Below are 14,908 nucleotides of genomic sequence, written 5' to 3'. Positions count from 1 at the left end.
TAAATAGTTCGAAGGGAAAAGAGCTCACCATCTCGAAAGGCAGCCAACTCCACTGTGGTAAACCTTTGTTTAAAAATTCTTAAAGCTGGCCGGGCGCGGTGGTTCACGCCTGTAATCCCAGCACTTTGGGAGGCCGAGGCGGGCGGATCACAAGGTCAGGAGATTGAGACCATCCTGGCTAACATGGTGAAACCCCATCTCTACTAAAAAAAAATACAAAAAATTAGCCGGGCGTGGTGGCGGGCGCCTGTAGTCCCAGCTACTCAGGAGGCTGAGGCAGGAGAATGGCTTGAACCCAGGAGGCGGAGCTTGCAGTGAGCCGAGATCGCGCCACCGCACTCCAGCCTGGGCGACAGAGCGAGACTACGTCTCAAAAAAAAAAAAAAGTCTTAAAGCCAAACCACACTCCCTGAAGCCTATAATAGAATAAAATAGGAATAGTCTTAATCTTTTTCATGACAGCCCTTCAAATACCAGATTGCAGTATTCATTACCCACTAAGTCTTCTGTTCCTTGCTGAACATCCTGTTTCAACCATTCTATGGTGCTGTTCAATACAACTGATATACATGATAGACACGTTCTTTATCTGCGTTGTCAAACATGTAGACGCTAGTCCTATGAGGAATAAGCACTTGAATTGTTGCTAGTGTAACTGAGGAATTTTTTTTTTTTTTTTTTGAGACGGAGTCTCGCTCTGTCGCCAGGCTGGAGTACAGTGGCGCTATCTATGCTCACCGCGATCTCCGCCTCCCGGGTTCAAGCGATTCTCCTGCGTCAGCCTCCTAAGTAGCTGGGACTACAGGTGCCCACCACCACGCCCGGCTAATTTTTGTATTTTTAGCAGAGACGGGGTTTCACCATGTTGGCCAGGATGGTCTCTATCTCTTGACCTCAAGATCCACCCGCCATGGCCTCCCAAAATGCTGAGATCACAGGTGTGAGCCACAGCGCCCCACCAGAAACTTAAATTTTTAACTGCCACTTGCAGCTAGTGTGTACCAAATTGGAGAGCCCAGCCTTATATATTCAAATCCTCTATCGGTCACTCTTTATATGCATTCAAGCTTGTCAATACCCATCAAACATCTGACTCCTACAAAGCAATACTAAACAGTACAACTTTCAGAATGACCATTTAACACCTAGACAATATTTCTATTCCTGCTTTCCAGAATTTAATTTTTTTTTAAGCATCCATAGGGTGGTTCACATTGATAATCACTGTAACTAATACTTTGTCAGCAACCCTAGTGCCTAAATGTGTATAACTGCATTTTTTAACCTAAATGTAAGACTTGATACTTCAACTTTTTGGTTTAGGCCCAGCAGTTTGGGTATTCCACGTGGTTAATCATTTTAAAGCTTGTTTCAATATAGTCTTCCAACCAGACTTTCCAATTTGTATCACTTACAGATTTGGCACTACTACCATCTGGTCTGTATGTAATCCTTTACAGTTTGCAAGGCACTTTTACATCCATTATATTTAATTTGATTCTTACAACAACCTTGTGAGGTAGGCAAGATGTGAAGTCGGTATTTTATAGACAAAGCAGCTGAAGCATAATAGGAGCTTAACTGGTGGGATCCATTTTCTCTTCCATGGAGCATCTTGTTGTATTCATCCAAATCCTTGACAGAAATGTTGAAGAGGACCTCTAGAGGCTAAGCTTATCCTGAATTCTTAAATAGCAGTGACTGTTACAGTTTAAGCAAGTCAGTTTCACCTAAAAGTGTGATTATCCAACCCACATGTTGCCTTTCTGTTCAAAAAGGATGGTACCAAAGACAGTCACAGTCACCTGGCTTACTGACATAAATATTAACACTAATCCAATGAGTAAAAAGCCCATGAGGATTGGCTGCCACAAAAAAATTTCAACCTGTATCTACCAAGAAACTATCATACCAACTAAAGAAGCCAAGTCTCTCTCTCTTTGAAAACCCTCATGGGGCCATGCTTTATTATAATGGTCTGTCACAGGTCCTAACCCACACTGTATTTGATTATATACAGTGTCATAATTAAGTCATTCCTCTTTATCATACCCAGCACTTAGTCCACTGCTGCCCATGTAGGAGGCACTCAAATTGGTGAAAGAGAAATCTATTCCAGCGAATGATCTTCTGGCCCCCCTCCAAAAACAAACTTGTGACTAGAAGGGGCACCAGCCATAGCCACATTCCTACTAACAGGGCTGATTTAAATGCCCTTTTAATTGGCTTGGTCATAGTCTCCAACAAGTGCCAAGGCTTTTGCTAGTTAAACCAGTTTTCATTGGATCATTTTGTTTTCTATGTGTGTTTTGACCAAAAACAAAGATAGGTTCTCTAACAACAGGGAGAGAATATATGAAACAGGAATATGTCTATAAAATGACAGTCTACCAGTAAGGAAAATAAGTGATCCATAAAACAAAACATCTGACTGTAGGTCTACCCAAAGAAAGGAAAAAGGACTAACAAACAAGAATATAGTGCTTTACCATTTACAAATCTTTCACATACATTCTCATTTGACCCTCACAACAACCCTGTGAGGTAGGCATCACGGACATTCTACTCATTAAACAGATGAAGACAGTAAATCTCAGAGTAGTTCACTGATATGCCCAAGGCTCTACAGTTAGTGAGTGATTTGTATTAATATCAGTCTTTGGCCTAAAAATTCAGCACCCCTCTTCCCCTCATACTTGTCCCACCTACTTCACAGGGATAATGAAGATAAAATGAATTCAAGGCTAGAAAAATACTTTGAGGGAGAAAAGCACTATATAGTTATACCTACAAACTATGATTTTCCCCAATATATGGCTCATTCCTCTTCTCATCTCAGCTTGTGTGTGAACCCAGAGTTGTATATTGCCTCTGTCCTGTGCTCAGTAAGCAAATAAGGCAGGCAGGGGGTACAGTGTGATCCTGTTTAAAGTTACATAAATTACAATCAGGGTAACTGCTATTATTAGGCAAATTGAAAAACAGCACAGAAAGGCCAGTGTGCAACTAGGACCCACTAAAGCTCAGAGGAAAGCAATGCAAGATTATCAGACAAGGCATGATTGCATAGAAGGAAAATGTGGTGTCAGAGTTCAAACTGGCACACACACACAGTTATCTAAGGCAAAGTGGTGGCAAAGAAGTTATTTGTTCCATGTCACACAAACAAGAGCAGAAGATTCATGGGAATCCATACAAAAGCATCTTGTGTCACACAGATCTCTCCAGCTGCCTATAGGGAATATACAGAACAGTGTCACCTTCAAAGAATGACTGTACCTGTGTTCATATCCTGAACTACACCAAGGAATAGCTCCATGCTAAACTGTCTTGGCTAAAATACAACCAGTGCCATCATTCCTAATCAGACTAATAAACAGAATGTCTTTTAAGGTAATGAGTTAGATGGCTGTGTTTAGGTTTTGTTCAGGATTTACTTTGGATTCTCCTGCTTTAAGACCCAAAGAAAGTTATATTGAGTTTTTATTGATGATTCTATGTGTTTTTAACAGAGTGTGATAGGTGAATTAAACATATTAAAAGAGTTCTATAGCATCTGTTCAGAAAAGATTATATACTATACAAACTATTCAAGTCATACAAAACCATTTTTCATTGTCTTTTCAACTGAGAAGAATCCTATTCAGCACGCTTCTCCTCCTGAGGTGGTTCATACTGAGCAAGCTATGGGGCAAAGACAGAGGAATTTAGGTGAATTTTATTCTAAATTGAGTAAAAAATAGTAAAACAAGGTAACTGTTATATTCAACTTAGTCACTGTCAGTAAATTGTATTAATATCAGTTTCTATAACTATCCATTTTAAATCATTCAGTGATTTCAGATTTAATACAATCAAATCTAATGAAAGCCCTTTTCATATAAACTTTTAAAATTGCTTTGAAACTAAAATTTCATTCCAGTTCATGACTGCACTGTTCAAATACTTGATATGCAATAAACTATATCTTCCCAAAGATTCATTTGCTTATAAGGAACTTTCTTCCTCTCCACCAAAAGTTTACTGAAAATACCCACTGAAAAGTAGATAAAGAATTAAGTGACATGTCTTAACTTAGCCAGCCAATAAACAACTACTCATGTCTTTGAGTTAAAAGGTTCCAAAGAGTTAACTAGCATTACACATTGTGGAATCTTGGATAATTTAAAATAACTGCATTTTCTTTTCGGCTAAGTGTGGTTCCTTGCAAGAACACTAGGCTAACATTAGGGTTCTGCCAACTACCTGTTGGAGTTGAGAAGCTTATTAGACTTCACTGTGCTTTCGTTTCCTCACCTATAAAGGGGCTTGTGTACTTGTTTCACTTATCTCACAAAGTTGTTGAGAAGATAAAATATATTATGAGAAATACTTAGAGTAATGTAAAATACATTATGTGATTAAGAATGTGGTAAGACCTCAAAGACTTAAGAGTTGACTAATTTGAAGTTTATGAAAATTCTCACAGGACTTTGAAAAAAGAAAAAACTGGCTGGGTGAGGTGGCTCATGCCTATAATCCCAACACTTTGGGAGGCCAGGCCAGGAGGAACGTTTGAGCCATGAGTTTGAGACCAGCCAGGGCAACATAGTGGGACCCCATTTCTACAAAAAGTTTAAAAATTAGCCAAGCACGGTATGCCTGCAGTCCCAGCTACTCAGGAGGCAGAGGTGGGGGGATTACTTGAGCCTGGGAAGTCAAGGCTGCAGTGAGACATGACTGCACCACTGCACACCAGCCTGGGTAACAGAGACCCTGTCTCAGAAAAAGAAAGAAAAAACTTTAGCACTAGATAAAATTAAGTCCTAACAAATTTACAGAGGGCCACCACATATGGCCTTGCAGACTATGAACCATACAAATTCTAAGAGGTGCCATTTACAAAGCAGTCGCCCCATATTGGCCTACTTAAAATCAACTGCTTAAGAACCTCAGAACTGACCATTTACTTATAAAGAGCATTAATCAATATTCTCATCCTTTTAGTAATACAGGTTCCTAAGAACCTCTTCTTTTTTTTTGAGACAGAGTTTCATTCTTGTTGCCCAGGCTGGAGTGCAGTGGCATGGTCTCGGCTCACTGCAACTTCCACCTCCCGGGTTCAAGCAATTCTCCTGCCTCAGCCCCCCAGGTAGCTGAGATTACAGGCATGCACCACCAAGCCCGGCTAATTTTGTATTTTCAGTAGAGACGGGGTTTCTCCATGCTGGCCAGGCTGATCTCGAACACCTGACCTCAGGTGATCTGCTCACCTCAGCCTCCCAAAGTGCTGGGATTATAGGCTTGAGCCACCGCACCCAGCCAGAACCTCTTCTTGACCACACTTTGCTTCTTTGCTTGTCCTATTTCCAGTATGTCTTGCGGGTTTTTTTTTTTTTACCCCCCGAGATGAAGTCTTGTTCTGTCACCCAGGCTGGAGTGCAGTGGCACGATCTCGGCTCACTGGAACTTCCATCTCCCGGATTCAAGCGATTCTCTTGCCTCAGCCTCCCGAGCAGCTGGGATTACAGGCACATGCCACCATGCCCGGCTAATTTTTGTATTCTTAGTAGAGACAGGGTTTCACCATGTTGACCAGGCTGGTCTCGAACTCTTGACCTCGTGATCTGCCCACCTCGGCCTCCCAAAGTGCTGGGACTACAGGCGTGAGCCACCGTGCCAGGCCTGTCTTGTGGTTTTCTTGACAGGGCATAACTTTGGCCTTACATTGCAATTAATTCAAATTGATATTCACCCATCTCCCTCCCCTCCTGTCCATTTCAGTGAGGTTTTCATCATATAATTATTATAGGTAAAATTATTTTAATATGAATTATTTTTTAAAATTTACCTTTGCTTTCAGTTTTTTATTTTCTTCTACAATAGCTTCATATTTCTCTTTTATTTCGGCCAGTTCTAGGCGAAGCAACTCTATTTCTGGATTTTCTGGAGTAGCAGCTCCTAAGTGATGCTTTAAAAAGCTATTATCAATGTTAAGAACTTACTTCTTAGACATGAATGAAACTAATGAAATAGCACAGAGTAGTATCAATATCCCTGACCAGAGTCACCCACTTTACCACCAATATCTACCCAGAGATCACCATCCAAAAACTCAAGTGAAACTAACTTTCTCGGCCAGGTGCGGTGGCTCACGCCTGTAATCCCAGCACTTTGGGAGGCCGAGGTGAGCAGATCACGAGGTCAGGAGTTTGAGACCAACCTGACGAACATAGTGAAACCCCGTCTCTACTAAAAATACAAAAAATTAGCTGGGCGTGATGGTGGGCACCTGTAATCCCAGCTACTTGGGAGACTGAGGCAGGAGAATCGCTTGAAGCCAGAAGGCGGAGGTTGCAGTGAGCCAAGATTGCGCCACTGCATTCCCCATCAGGTAACAGTACAAGACACCGTCTCAAAAAAAGAAAAAAAAGTAACTTTCTCAATATTCAGAAGTATTTTAAAGGTTATTATCTATCTAAAAAAATAAGAGTTTCAAAATAAAGCCTTTTTCTGACTTGAAAGATGAAAGGATACTCCAAAGCACTGTTAGGTTTCTCTGGTTCTTCATATAAGGCTACCAACACTGCAAATCAAAAAGCAGAAAAAGCAACAATTGACGTATTAAATTTGAATGGCTGAAATTATATTCCATTACCCAGTAAATATTAGGTGCCAACTATATGCTGAGCACATTGCAAAGACTATACAATGCTGAACAAGACAGACAAGGTCCCTGTTCTCAACAAATTTACAGTCAAGCGTAAAAGATATGCAAGGAACTAGACAGGGTATCAAGCAGGAATACTGGATAATGGGTTGCAGTAACACACTGGAAGAACACCTAAGCAAGCCTAGGACATCAGGGAAGGCTTCCTAAAGGAAGGCAGAGACCTGATACCTAGGGGTTGAGTGTTTCAGATAAAATGGGAAGGCCCAGGAGCAAGAAAACAATGTATTGAGGAACTGAAAATTCAAGTATGGCTGGAGATGTAATTTGGCAGGAAAGGAAGCTGGAAAGGTGGTCATGGCCACGTTAAGGAGAGTCATGCAAATTTGGTTGGCATATAATTAAACAGTTTTAAGGAAGGGAGTGACAGGATCCACTCTTAACTGCTATGTGGACCAGCTGGAGTGGGACGAGGATGAAGACAGAAAGAACAGTTAAAAGGCTGATGTGGTAATCCAGTTTAAAAAGACAGCAACCTGCAGTAGAGTGATGGGAGTGATAGAACAGGGAGAAGAAAGAAATTCGAGAATTTAGGAAAGAATCAACAGGACTATGGTAATTACCGGAAGAAGCTCTGAATTCAAAAATGGTCTTAAAAATTAAGTTTGTTTTGCTAAATAACCACCAACCAAAAACTTTACCAGTAGTCAACATGCTCAAATCAACATTAAAATAAGATACACTTGAGTGGTTTCATATCTAATCACTCATATGAGCACTGCCTTGCTCTTCATCTATGGAACAAATTCCTCCTAGAATTTACTACTTAGATAAAAAAACTCTAAATCAGTGGTTGGCCTTTTTGTGCATGGAACCCTTTGAAAAATCTCATAAAAGCAAAAAAAGTAACCACACACACAAAAAATGTGGCCGGGCGCAGTGGCTCACACCTGTAATCCCAGCACTTTGGGAGGCCGAGGCGGGCAGATCACAAGGTCAGGAGATCGAGACCATCCTGGCTAACACAGTGAAACCCCATCTCTACTAAAAAATACAAAAAATGAGCCGGGTGTGGTGACAGGCGGCTGTAGTCCCAGCTACTCGGGAGGCTGAGGCAGGAGAATGGCGTCAACCCAGGAGGTAGAGCTTGCAGTGAGCCGAGATCGCGCCACTGCACTCCAGCCTGGGCGACGGAGCAAGACTCCGACTCAAAACCAAAAAAACAAAACAAACAAAAAAAACAGTGATAGATATCTAGACCCCAAGTTAAGTCCTGTTGTAAACCAATTTACATACTTCCCTTTTGTTCTTTTACAGTTTTAATAACTTACCAAATAATATACAGTATGAAAAAATCAAATGGGCAAGTATTTTTAACAATTTACATTGAGTTCTGATAGTTACTCTTCATCTAAATACACTTAATAGCACTATTTTTTGAGAAATTCATTTGGTTTTTTTTTTTTTTTTTTGAGACAGAGTTTTGCTCTTGTTGCCCAGGCTGGAGTGCAATGGCGTAATCTCGGCTCACCACAACCTCTGCCTCCCAGGTTCAAGCGATTCTCCTGCCTCAGCCTCTCTAGTAGCTGGGATTACAGGCATGCGCCACCATGCCCGGCTAATTTTGTATTTTTAGTAGAGACAGGGTTTCGCTGTGTTGGTCAGGCTAGTCTCGAACTCCTGGCCTCAGGTGATCCACCCGCCTCAGCCTCCCAAAGTTCTCGGATTACAGGTGTGAGCCACCACACCCAGCCAAATCCTCATTTTATAAGACATGAATATTAATACTCTACCCTCTCCTCCTCTTATTCCCCCACCCCATTTCTTTCGGCTTCTAATTTGTCAGTGGTACTTGCAAGGTTGATAATTGCAGAAGATACCGTAAATACTAAGTTTCCTGTGCTTTTCTATAGATGACATGCACTTCCTTGTAATCAGACAAGAACTCTATACCCAATCATGCTCCCCTTTTTGCCTTCGCAGCCAGGATTTTTAGAGGTTGATATAGCGCTCAAAATAGCTAAAATGCTTCAGCTTCCAAATGATTTATCATCTTTATCTTTAGCCATCCTTTCATAGTGTTTTAATGTTATAAACTATTTCAAATCATCTTGGAAATAAGCTGTAAAAATTTAGGCCAGACACAGTGGCTCATTCCTGAAATTCCAGCACTTTGAAAGGCCAAGGCAAGAGGATTGCTTGAGCCCAGGAGTTTGAGATCAACCTGGGCAACACCCCGACTCTACAAAAAAAAAAAAAAAATTGGCCAGGCATTGTGGCTCACGCCTATAATCCCAGCACTTTGGTAGGCTGAGGCAGGCGGATCATGAGGTCAAGAGATCGAGACCATCCTGGCTAACATGGTGAAACCCCGTCTCTACTAAAAATGCAAAAAAAATTAGCCGGACATGGTGGCAGGCACCTGTAGTCCCAGCTACTGGGGAGGTTGAGGCAAGAGAATGGCATGAACCCAGGAGGCGGAGCTTGCAGTGAGCCGAGATCGCGCCACTGCACTCCAGCCTGGGTGACAGAGCGAGATTCTGTCTCAAAAAAAAAAAAAAAAAAAAAAATTAGCCAGGCATGGTGCTGCATGCCTGTAGTCTCAGCTACTCGGGTGCCTGAGGTGGGAGAATTGCTTGAACCTGGGAGATTAAGACTGCACTGAGACATGACTGCACCACTGCACTCCAGTCTGGGCGACAGAGACCTTGTCTCGAAAAAATATATATATGTAAATTAAATTTGTGAGGCTGGGCACAGTGGGTCATGCCTGTAACATCAACACTTGGGGAAGCTAAGGCAGAAGGATTACTTGAGGCCAGGCATTCCTGGGTGACACAGTGAGACTCTGTCTCAAAAAAAAAAAAGTAAAAACAAATAGAATTGTGTAAAGCACCTATGTTTGAAGCTGAAAATCAAATTTTTAATAAATCACATCAATACTGTGTTGGCTGATGTTATTTAGGAGCCTGGAAATCAAAGGAGATTGAGAGGTTAAATTCTACTGGAGGCAGGTGGCTCACACCTGTAATCCCAGCACTTTGCGGGACTGAGGTGAGCAGATCACCTGAGGTAAGGAGTTCAAGACCAGCCTGGCCCACGTGATGAAACCTCCTCTCTACTAAAAATACAAAAAATTAGCTGAGCATGGTGGCACATGCCTGTAATCCCAGCTACTTGGAAGGCTGAGGCAACACAATCGCTTGAACCCGGAGGTGGAGGTTGCAGTGAGCCGAGATCATGCCACTGCACTCCAGCCTGGGCAACATCTTCTGTGTAGTCAGTTACCTCCTACAACTGTCATTTTTCTGCCTTTTACCATTCAGTCTTTCACTTGCTCCATCCAACCACTCTGGCCTCCTTATACTTCCTGAAACTCTGTTTCTTTCAGGTTTCTGGTCAAAAGTTACTTAAGAAAGGCCTTCCCCCCCACCACCCTATATAAAATGACACACACATCCTACCTGTCATTTTTTTTTTTTTTTTTTTTGGAGACAGAGTGTCACTGTTGCCCAGTGGCACAATCACAACTCACTGCAGCCTTGACCTCCTGGGCTCAGGTGATTCTCTCACCTCAGCCTCCACAGTAGCTAGATTACAGGCACACACCATGCCCAGCAATTTTTTTTTTTTTTTTTTAAGAGATGGGAGTTTTGCCATGTTGCCCAGGCTGGTCGTGAGCTCCTGGCCTCTAGCAGTCCACCCACCTCAGCCTCCCAAAGTGCTGAGATTACAGGCATGAGCCACGTGCCTGGCCTCACCTGTTACTCTTTATCCCTAACTTTGCTGTATTTTTATCTGTAACACTTACCACTAGCTGACACTACATATTTATTTATTTCTCTCCCTCAACTAGGATATAAGCTTATGAGAGCCGAGACTTTTATCCTCCCCTGCTTATCTCCAGTGTGCAGAACAGACACCTGAGTAAAATTATTAAATGAAAGAAATGAACGTATGGAGTTTTTAGACGGAATGACATTCAAAGCATCTGTGACACTTTCAGAGACAACATAGCACAGTACTTTCACAGAGTAGTCCCTTAATACTTGAAGTTTATTTGCAAAGAGGTAAACTATTATCTGAACCCCAAATAGGTAGCAATTCAAAATTACTAGCCTGCTTTCTTCTAAGACCCAGGAGTTATGCTCCTAGAATTTTCCTCTAAACTTTGCTTCTGTCCAAAGAGCAGTTACCAATTTATTTCCCACTTCCCAAACTTCCTAGTTTCATATGACCCAAGTCCTCATCCCTGCCAACAATTCCATTCTACACCCTTGAACATCCCAGTGAGTTGAGTGACACATAGCAGGCATTCAAATTAGTGCTAAGCCAATAAAGTAAACTGTACCCTACCCCTTGGAATCCTCCTGTTTCCAACACTTTACTCATCTACTTAACTTAGATGTTGAAGCCACGAATGAAGAGATACAGCGTTAACAGTAAGCTTTCATTTTAAAAAGTGAAAACAATGTAACCACCTTGATATGCCCTCGAGCTCTTTAAGCTGTAATTCTACTTTAACTATGAAATATACACAAAATAAGAATTGACACAGACAGACTAAGGAATGGGGGCTGAAAAGCCACAGCAAAATTCGCTATGAATCTCCTACTTTGAGGATTAGGCTCACTCAGCTACTTCATAGCCTACTTTGAAATTCGGTCATTTTTCCAGTTGCTCTTTGTTGGAGGGAAACTTTCTTAACAAGATTCTGAGGACTCCACAAAAACCGTAAGGTGGGAGGAATTGGGATCTGAAGGTCCTTGGCAAACATGTCCACTGCGGCTGCTCGAGGCAAAGCAACGGAAGTTGAAGAGACTTTGCAACAGCTGCAAGAGTTTCACTCCCGGTGCGGAGAAGGGTAGCGGAGCTAGGCTACCCCACCCGGGCGGCGTCCAGCAGCCAGGTCCCTGCCGAACCCCGAGGCCCACCTCGCTGGACCCCGGACGGGCCCCATCTGTTTCCCCTCCTTCCCCCACGCTACGGCCCGCTGGGGAACGGGGCAGCGCCGGGGAGCACGACGAGGGCACGAGGTACCCTCTCCTAGCCCAGGCTCACCCTTGGTCAGCGTGTCCAGCACCCCCGACTTCTCCAAGTACCTCCGGAACTGCTCACGCTTCGAGTCGGCGGCCTGAAGAGACACCGGGGGTCAGTGGCCAGAGCCCGGGAGCCGAGCAGGAAGAAGGCGCTGGGAGTCCGGCAACCCCGCCTCCGCCTCGCTACCTCGGGGCCCTCCCGCCCAAATCTGCGCGCGCGACCCCACGCCCACCCAGAGCCGACCAGCGGCTTGCTACCGCCCGCATGCCCCCAGCCACGCCGCGCCCCCCTCACTTTGTAATGGGCCATAGTGACAGCGGCAGCGGCGTAGCTGGCGCCGGAGACAGCGACTGGCGGGTTGGGAGCAGCACTGCTCATGCGCGGAAGGGGGCGCGCGCCTGCGCACTTGCAAACCACGGGCCGGGATCGCCGGGGTGTGGCCTGTTTTCATGGCGACCAGGACGCTCTGCATCCCCCGTAGCAGGCTGAGCCGAGAGAGGCTGCGTATGCCCGCCCCTCTGGCTGTCGGAGCCGCACCTCTTCCTCTTCCGGCCCCCGTATTAATTAGGTTTCTTCGGAGTAGGTGAGATTTTGGTAGCTCTGTCCTGGCGTCCGGAGGCAGGACCCGGGAGCACTGAGACTATTGCGAGAGGAAGGATCGCCGCACGGTGGTAGCGAGCGCATCTTTCTCATCTGGGACCTCGGAAACTGTGGTGACCGATAGGTGCTGGGCTTCTTGGCTCGTCCTGAGAAAGTGCTCACAGTGCTTTGCAGTAGCTGAGGAGGGTGTTTAGAATCATATATTTTGGCTCCAGCTTTTATCTTTGGCGTCTCCTTGAGTCGTGGCTGACTTGTTGTGGGCCTCTGGAGGATGAGCAGTAACGAGCTTGCAGTAGCTTTTGAGCGCTTACTGTGTGCTAGGCACTGTAGAAAACACGGGTATTTTAAATTTTAATCCTTACAACACCCCTGTAGGGTGGGTACTGTTAATTAAGTGGAGTGGTTAGATGTCCAGTGAGTAGAGCCGAGTCCAATCCGGGCAATGAATCAGGATGCTATGAACTGGTGAAGGAAAGCCACGGATCTTTTTAAGATTTTATTTACTAGGTAGCAACATGTGATTATACTCAAGACACATCAGGATGCAGTCTAGAAGGAAACTTACATGATTGTGTTCCAGGGGCAAACAGAATTAACCCAGTGTCCAAGGTGGAATTATATAGATCAAGAACCATTTCCTAAGGCTGTGGTCTCTTCAAAGAGAAAACCTGATCAAACCATTTAGCTTCAATTCTGAACATGTGATTTTCCCAAAATCAGTTACACACATTCGAAAGGATATCATTAAAAAAAAAAATCCTGACTTGACAACGCTATGTCTTTGAATTTAGAAGTGTTCCTTCAAAATCTCGAATTAGAGCTGTTTTTCTCTTGCTTAAATGAGTTTGCAGTTGTCTGTCTTAACAGCTGGTCTTTAGAGCTGCCCATATCTATTTTTTCTGTGCCCCACGACCACTAGGCTACTTTTCTGATAATATATATAATGTCTAAAAGCCAACTGCTGTTTAGATCTGAAGATCTGTGGGAACCCGCCTACCAATGAGATTGTTCGTTAGGGACACTACGTGATTTGGAGGACAAACAGGATTATTACAGGTTCTGACCAACCCTGGCTCAAACGACAGCCCTCCCAAAGAATCAGCAGTGTTTGGAATGTCAAGTGATTGAGACTGTCCTTGTGAAGGAGGAAGGGTTCTGACTGTGCCCTTTCTGAACTGGCCCTTGAGGTTACCTTTAGGAGGTGACCCCCGGTTTTCATGTTCTGTAGAGGAACCCCATGTAGCTCTAAGCCACCGCGGTTTCCAATCGCAGTTAGCTGGCAAGGAGAAAACTGTTTGGGGTGAAAACATGTTGTTCTCTCCATCTATAGCAACACCTGGAATAGAACGGTGACCTCTAGAGTAGTAGTTCCTTTTGCTGTCTTTGCCTTCAGTTTCTCTTTTTACCATTAACTGGTTACCATTAACTTCTTTTCCAAATATTTTATGAGTGTCTTTGTTATTATTTGAACTGATGTGTTGAAAATGACTACAACTAGTACTAAGTGTGGAAATCTCATTAGAAAGTACAGTTTCCTGTTCATCCAAAATGCATTTCTCATCATTTACACTATGATTGTCAGGATTTGGCTGGAATACAGAAAATGAATTTAAACTAGGGTACACTGCAGTGTGTGTTTGCTTTTCCACTAACAGATTATAATCAGGGGCAGAAGGGAGTCGCTTCAGTGAATTTGCAGATGTGCTGTGGTATTTGGCTACATTTTGTTTTGCCTTGTTTGCATGGAATTCATTATGTTCCTTCTTCAACTTGTATTTTCCCCAAAGCCCTCTTTTCATCTTTTTAAAACCTAGGTGAAAAATTTCAAGAATGTTTAAGAAAAGTGAAATAGTGGCTATAGATTGCATAAATAATAGGAATATTGTCTTTTCTGTTGGTCTTGAGACAAAACAGTCGATTATATTTGGACACGGGTGGCCATGGCACTTAAATAGCGGCTCTAAGTGAAATCCATATAAAAGGTACTGTCCAATCATGAATCCAACTTCAACCACAGAGCGAGTGAAAATGTGTATCACATAAGTGCAAAGCAAGGTTCCTCTGAGTGGAGCTTTATTTAGTTTCCTTTTCTCCAGCTGACAAAGCTCTTGCTCCAATCTCCTCCGATCCCTAGGCATTTCAAACTCTACCTCCTCCAGTTCTACTCTTAACTGAGCTTTCATCCTTTCCCTCTCTTCCTCAAGAACTCTCAGTCGGTACAATGCATGGCCCATGTAGACCAGGGATGGTGAAGACACAAATATCACCTGCAGAACCCAGTATCTAATGAGGGAGATAGGAAAGGCCTGGTCGTAGCATACATTTCTGCAGCCTGGTTGTTCTGTATTGCAGATGAAGCCAGACTGCTCATCATTCCAGACATCTTCAGCTGCTACACCCAGAACAAGCATTCGAAATATGAACAGGATGGTGAGCCAGATCTTTCCAATCATGGTGGAGTGGATGTGAACTTCCTCCAGAGTATCTCCAAGGAGATTCCAGTCCCCCATGTTTATTTAGTCAGCCATCTTAGCTCTGATCCACATCAAATAAGAGGCAGATAAATTCTTCCATTCTGAAGGGAGCACTATTTCTTAAAGCAAACCTATGGTGAAAATA

General features: G+C 43.4%; 2 protein-coding genes across 2 annotated transcripts; both read right to left on the bottom strand.

Moving 5' to 3' along the window:
• Nucleotides 1-1,468: 1,468 nt before the first annotated feature.
• MYCBP (MYC binding protein) lies at nt 1,469-13,312 on the bottom strand. The gene is made up of 6 exons (XM_054494190.2): nt 12,855-13,312; nt 11,984-12,613; nt 11,711-11,783; nt 6,517-6,565; nt 5,831-5,960; nt 1,469-3,684 (listed from the first exon to the last, which is right to left on the bottom strand). Exons 2-6 carry the CDS (start codon nt 12,065-12,067, stop codon nt 3,640-3,642), a joined length of 381 nt encoding a protein of 126 aa, XP_054350165.1. The 5' UTR covers nt 12,068-12,613; nt 12,855-13,312; the 3' UTR covers nt 1,469-3,639.
• GJA9 (gap junction protein alpha 9) lies at nt 12,771-14,799 on the bottom strand. The gene has a single exon (XM_054494162.2). The coding sequence runs from the start codon at nt 14,797-14,799 to the stop codon at nt 13,255-13,257; it is 1,545 nt and encodes a 514-aa protein (XP_054350137.1). The 3' UTR covers nt 12,771-13,254.
• Between the last annotated feature and the right edge of the window lie 109 nt (nt 14,800-14,908).

Source organism: Pongo pygmaeus, chromosome 1 (assembly GCF_028885625.2).
Source record: "Pongo pygmaeus isolate AG05252 chromosome 1, NHGRI_mPonPyg2-v2.0_pri, whole genome shotgun sequence".
Taxonomy (NCBI): Eukaryota; Metazoa; Chordata; class Mammalia; order Primates; family Hominidae; genus Pongo; species Pongo pygmaeus.
This window is presented reverse-complemented; position numbering and strand designations above follow the sequence as displayed.

Bases quoted from the DNA above. Each gene is read 5' to 3' on its own strand.
- GJA9 (XM_054494162.2), bottom strand. From the start codon at position 14,799: ATGGGGGACTGGAATCTCCTTGGAGATACTCTGGAGGAAGTTCACATC.
- MYCBP (XM_054494190.2), bottom strand. From the start codon at position 12,067: ATGAGCAGTGCTGCTCCCAACCCGCCAGTCGCTGTCTCCGGCGCCAGC. The intron at 6,566-11,710 runs GTGAGCCTGGGC...TTTGATTTGCAG, and splicing joins GCTGGACACGCTGACCAAGG to TGTTGGTAGCCTTATATGAA. The intron at 5,961-6,516 runs GTATCCTTTCAT...CATTGATAATAG, and splicing joins AAACCTAACAGTGCTTTGGA to CTTTTTAAAGCATCACTTAG.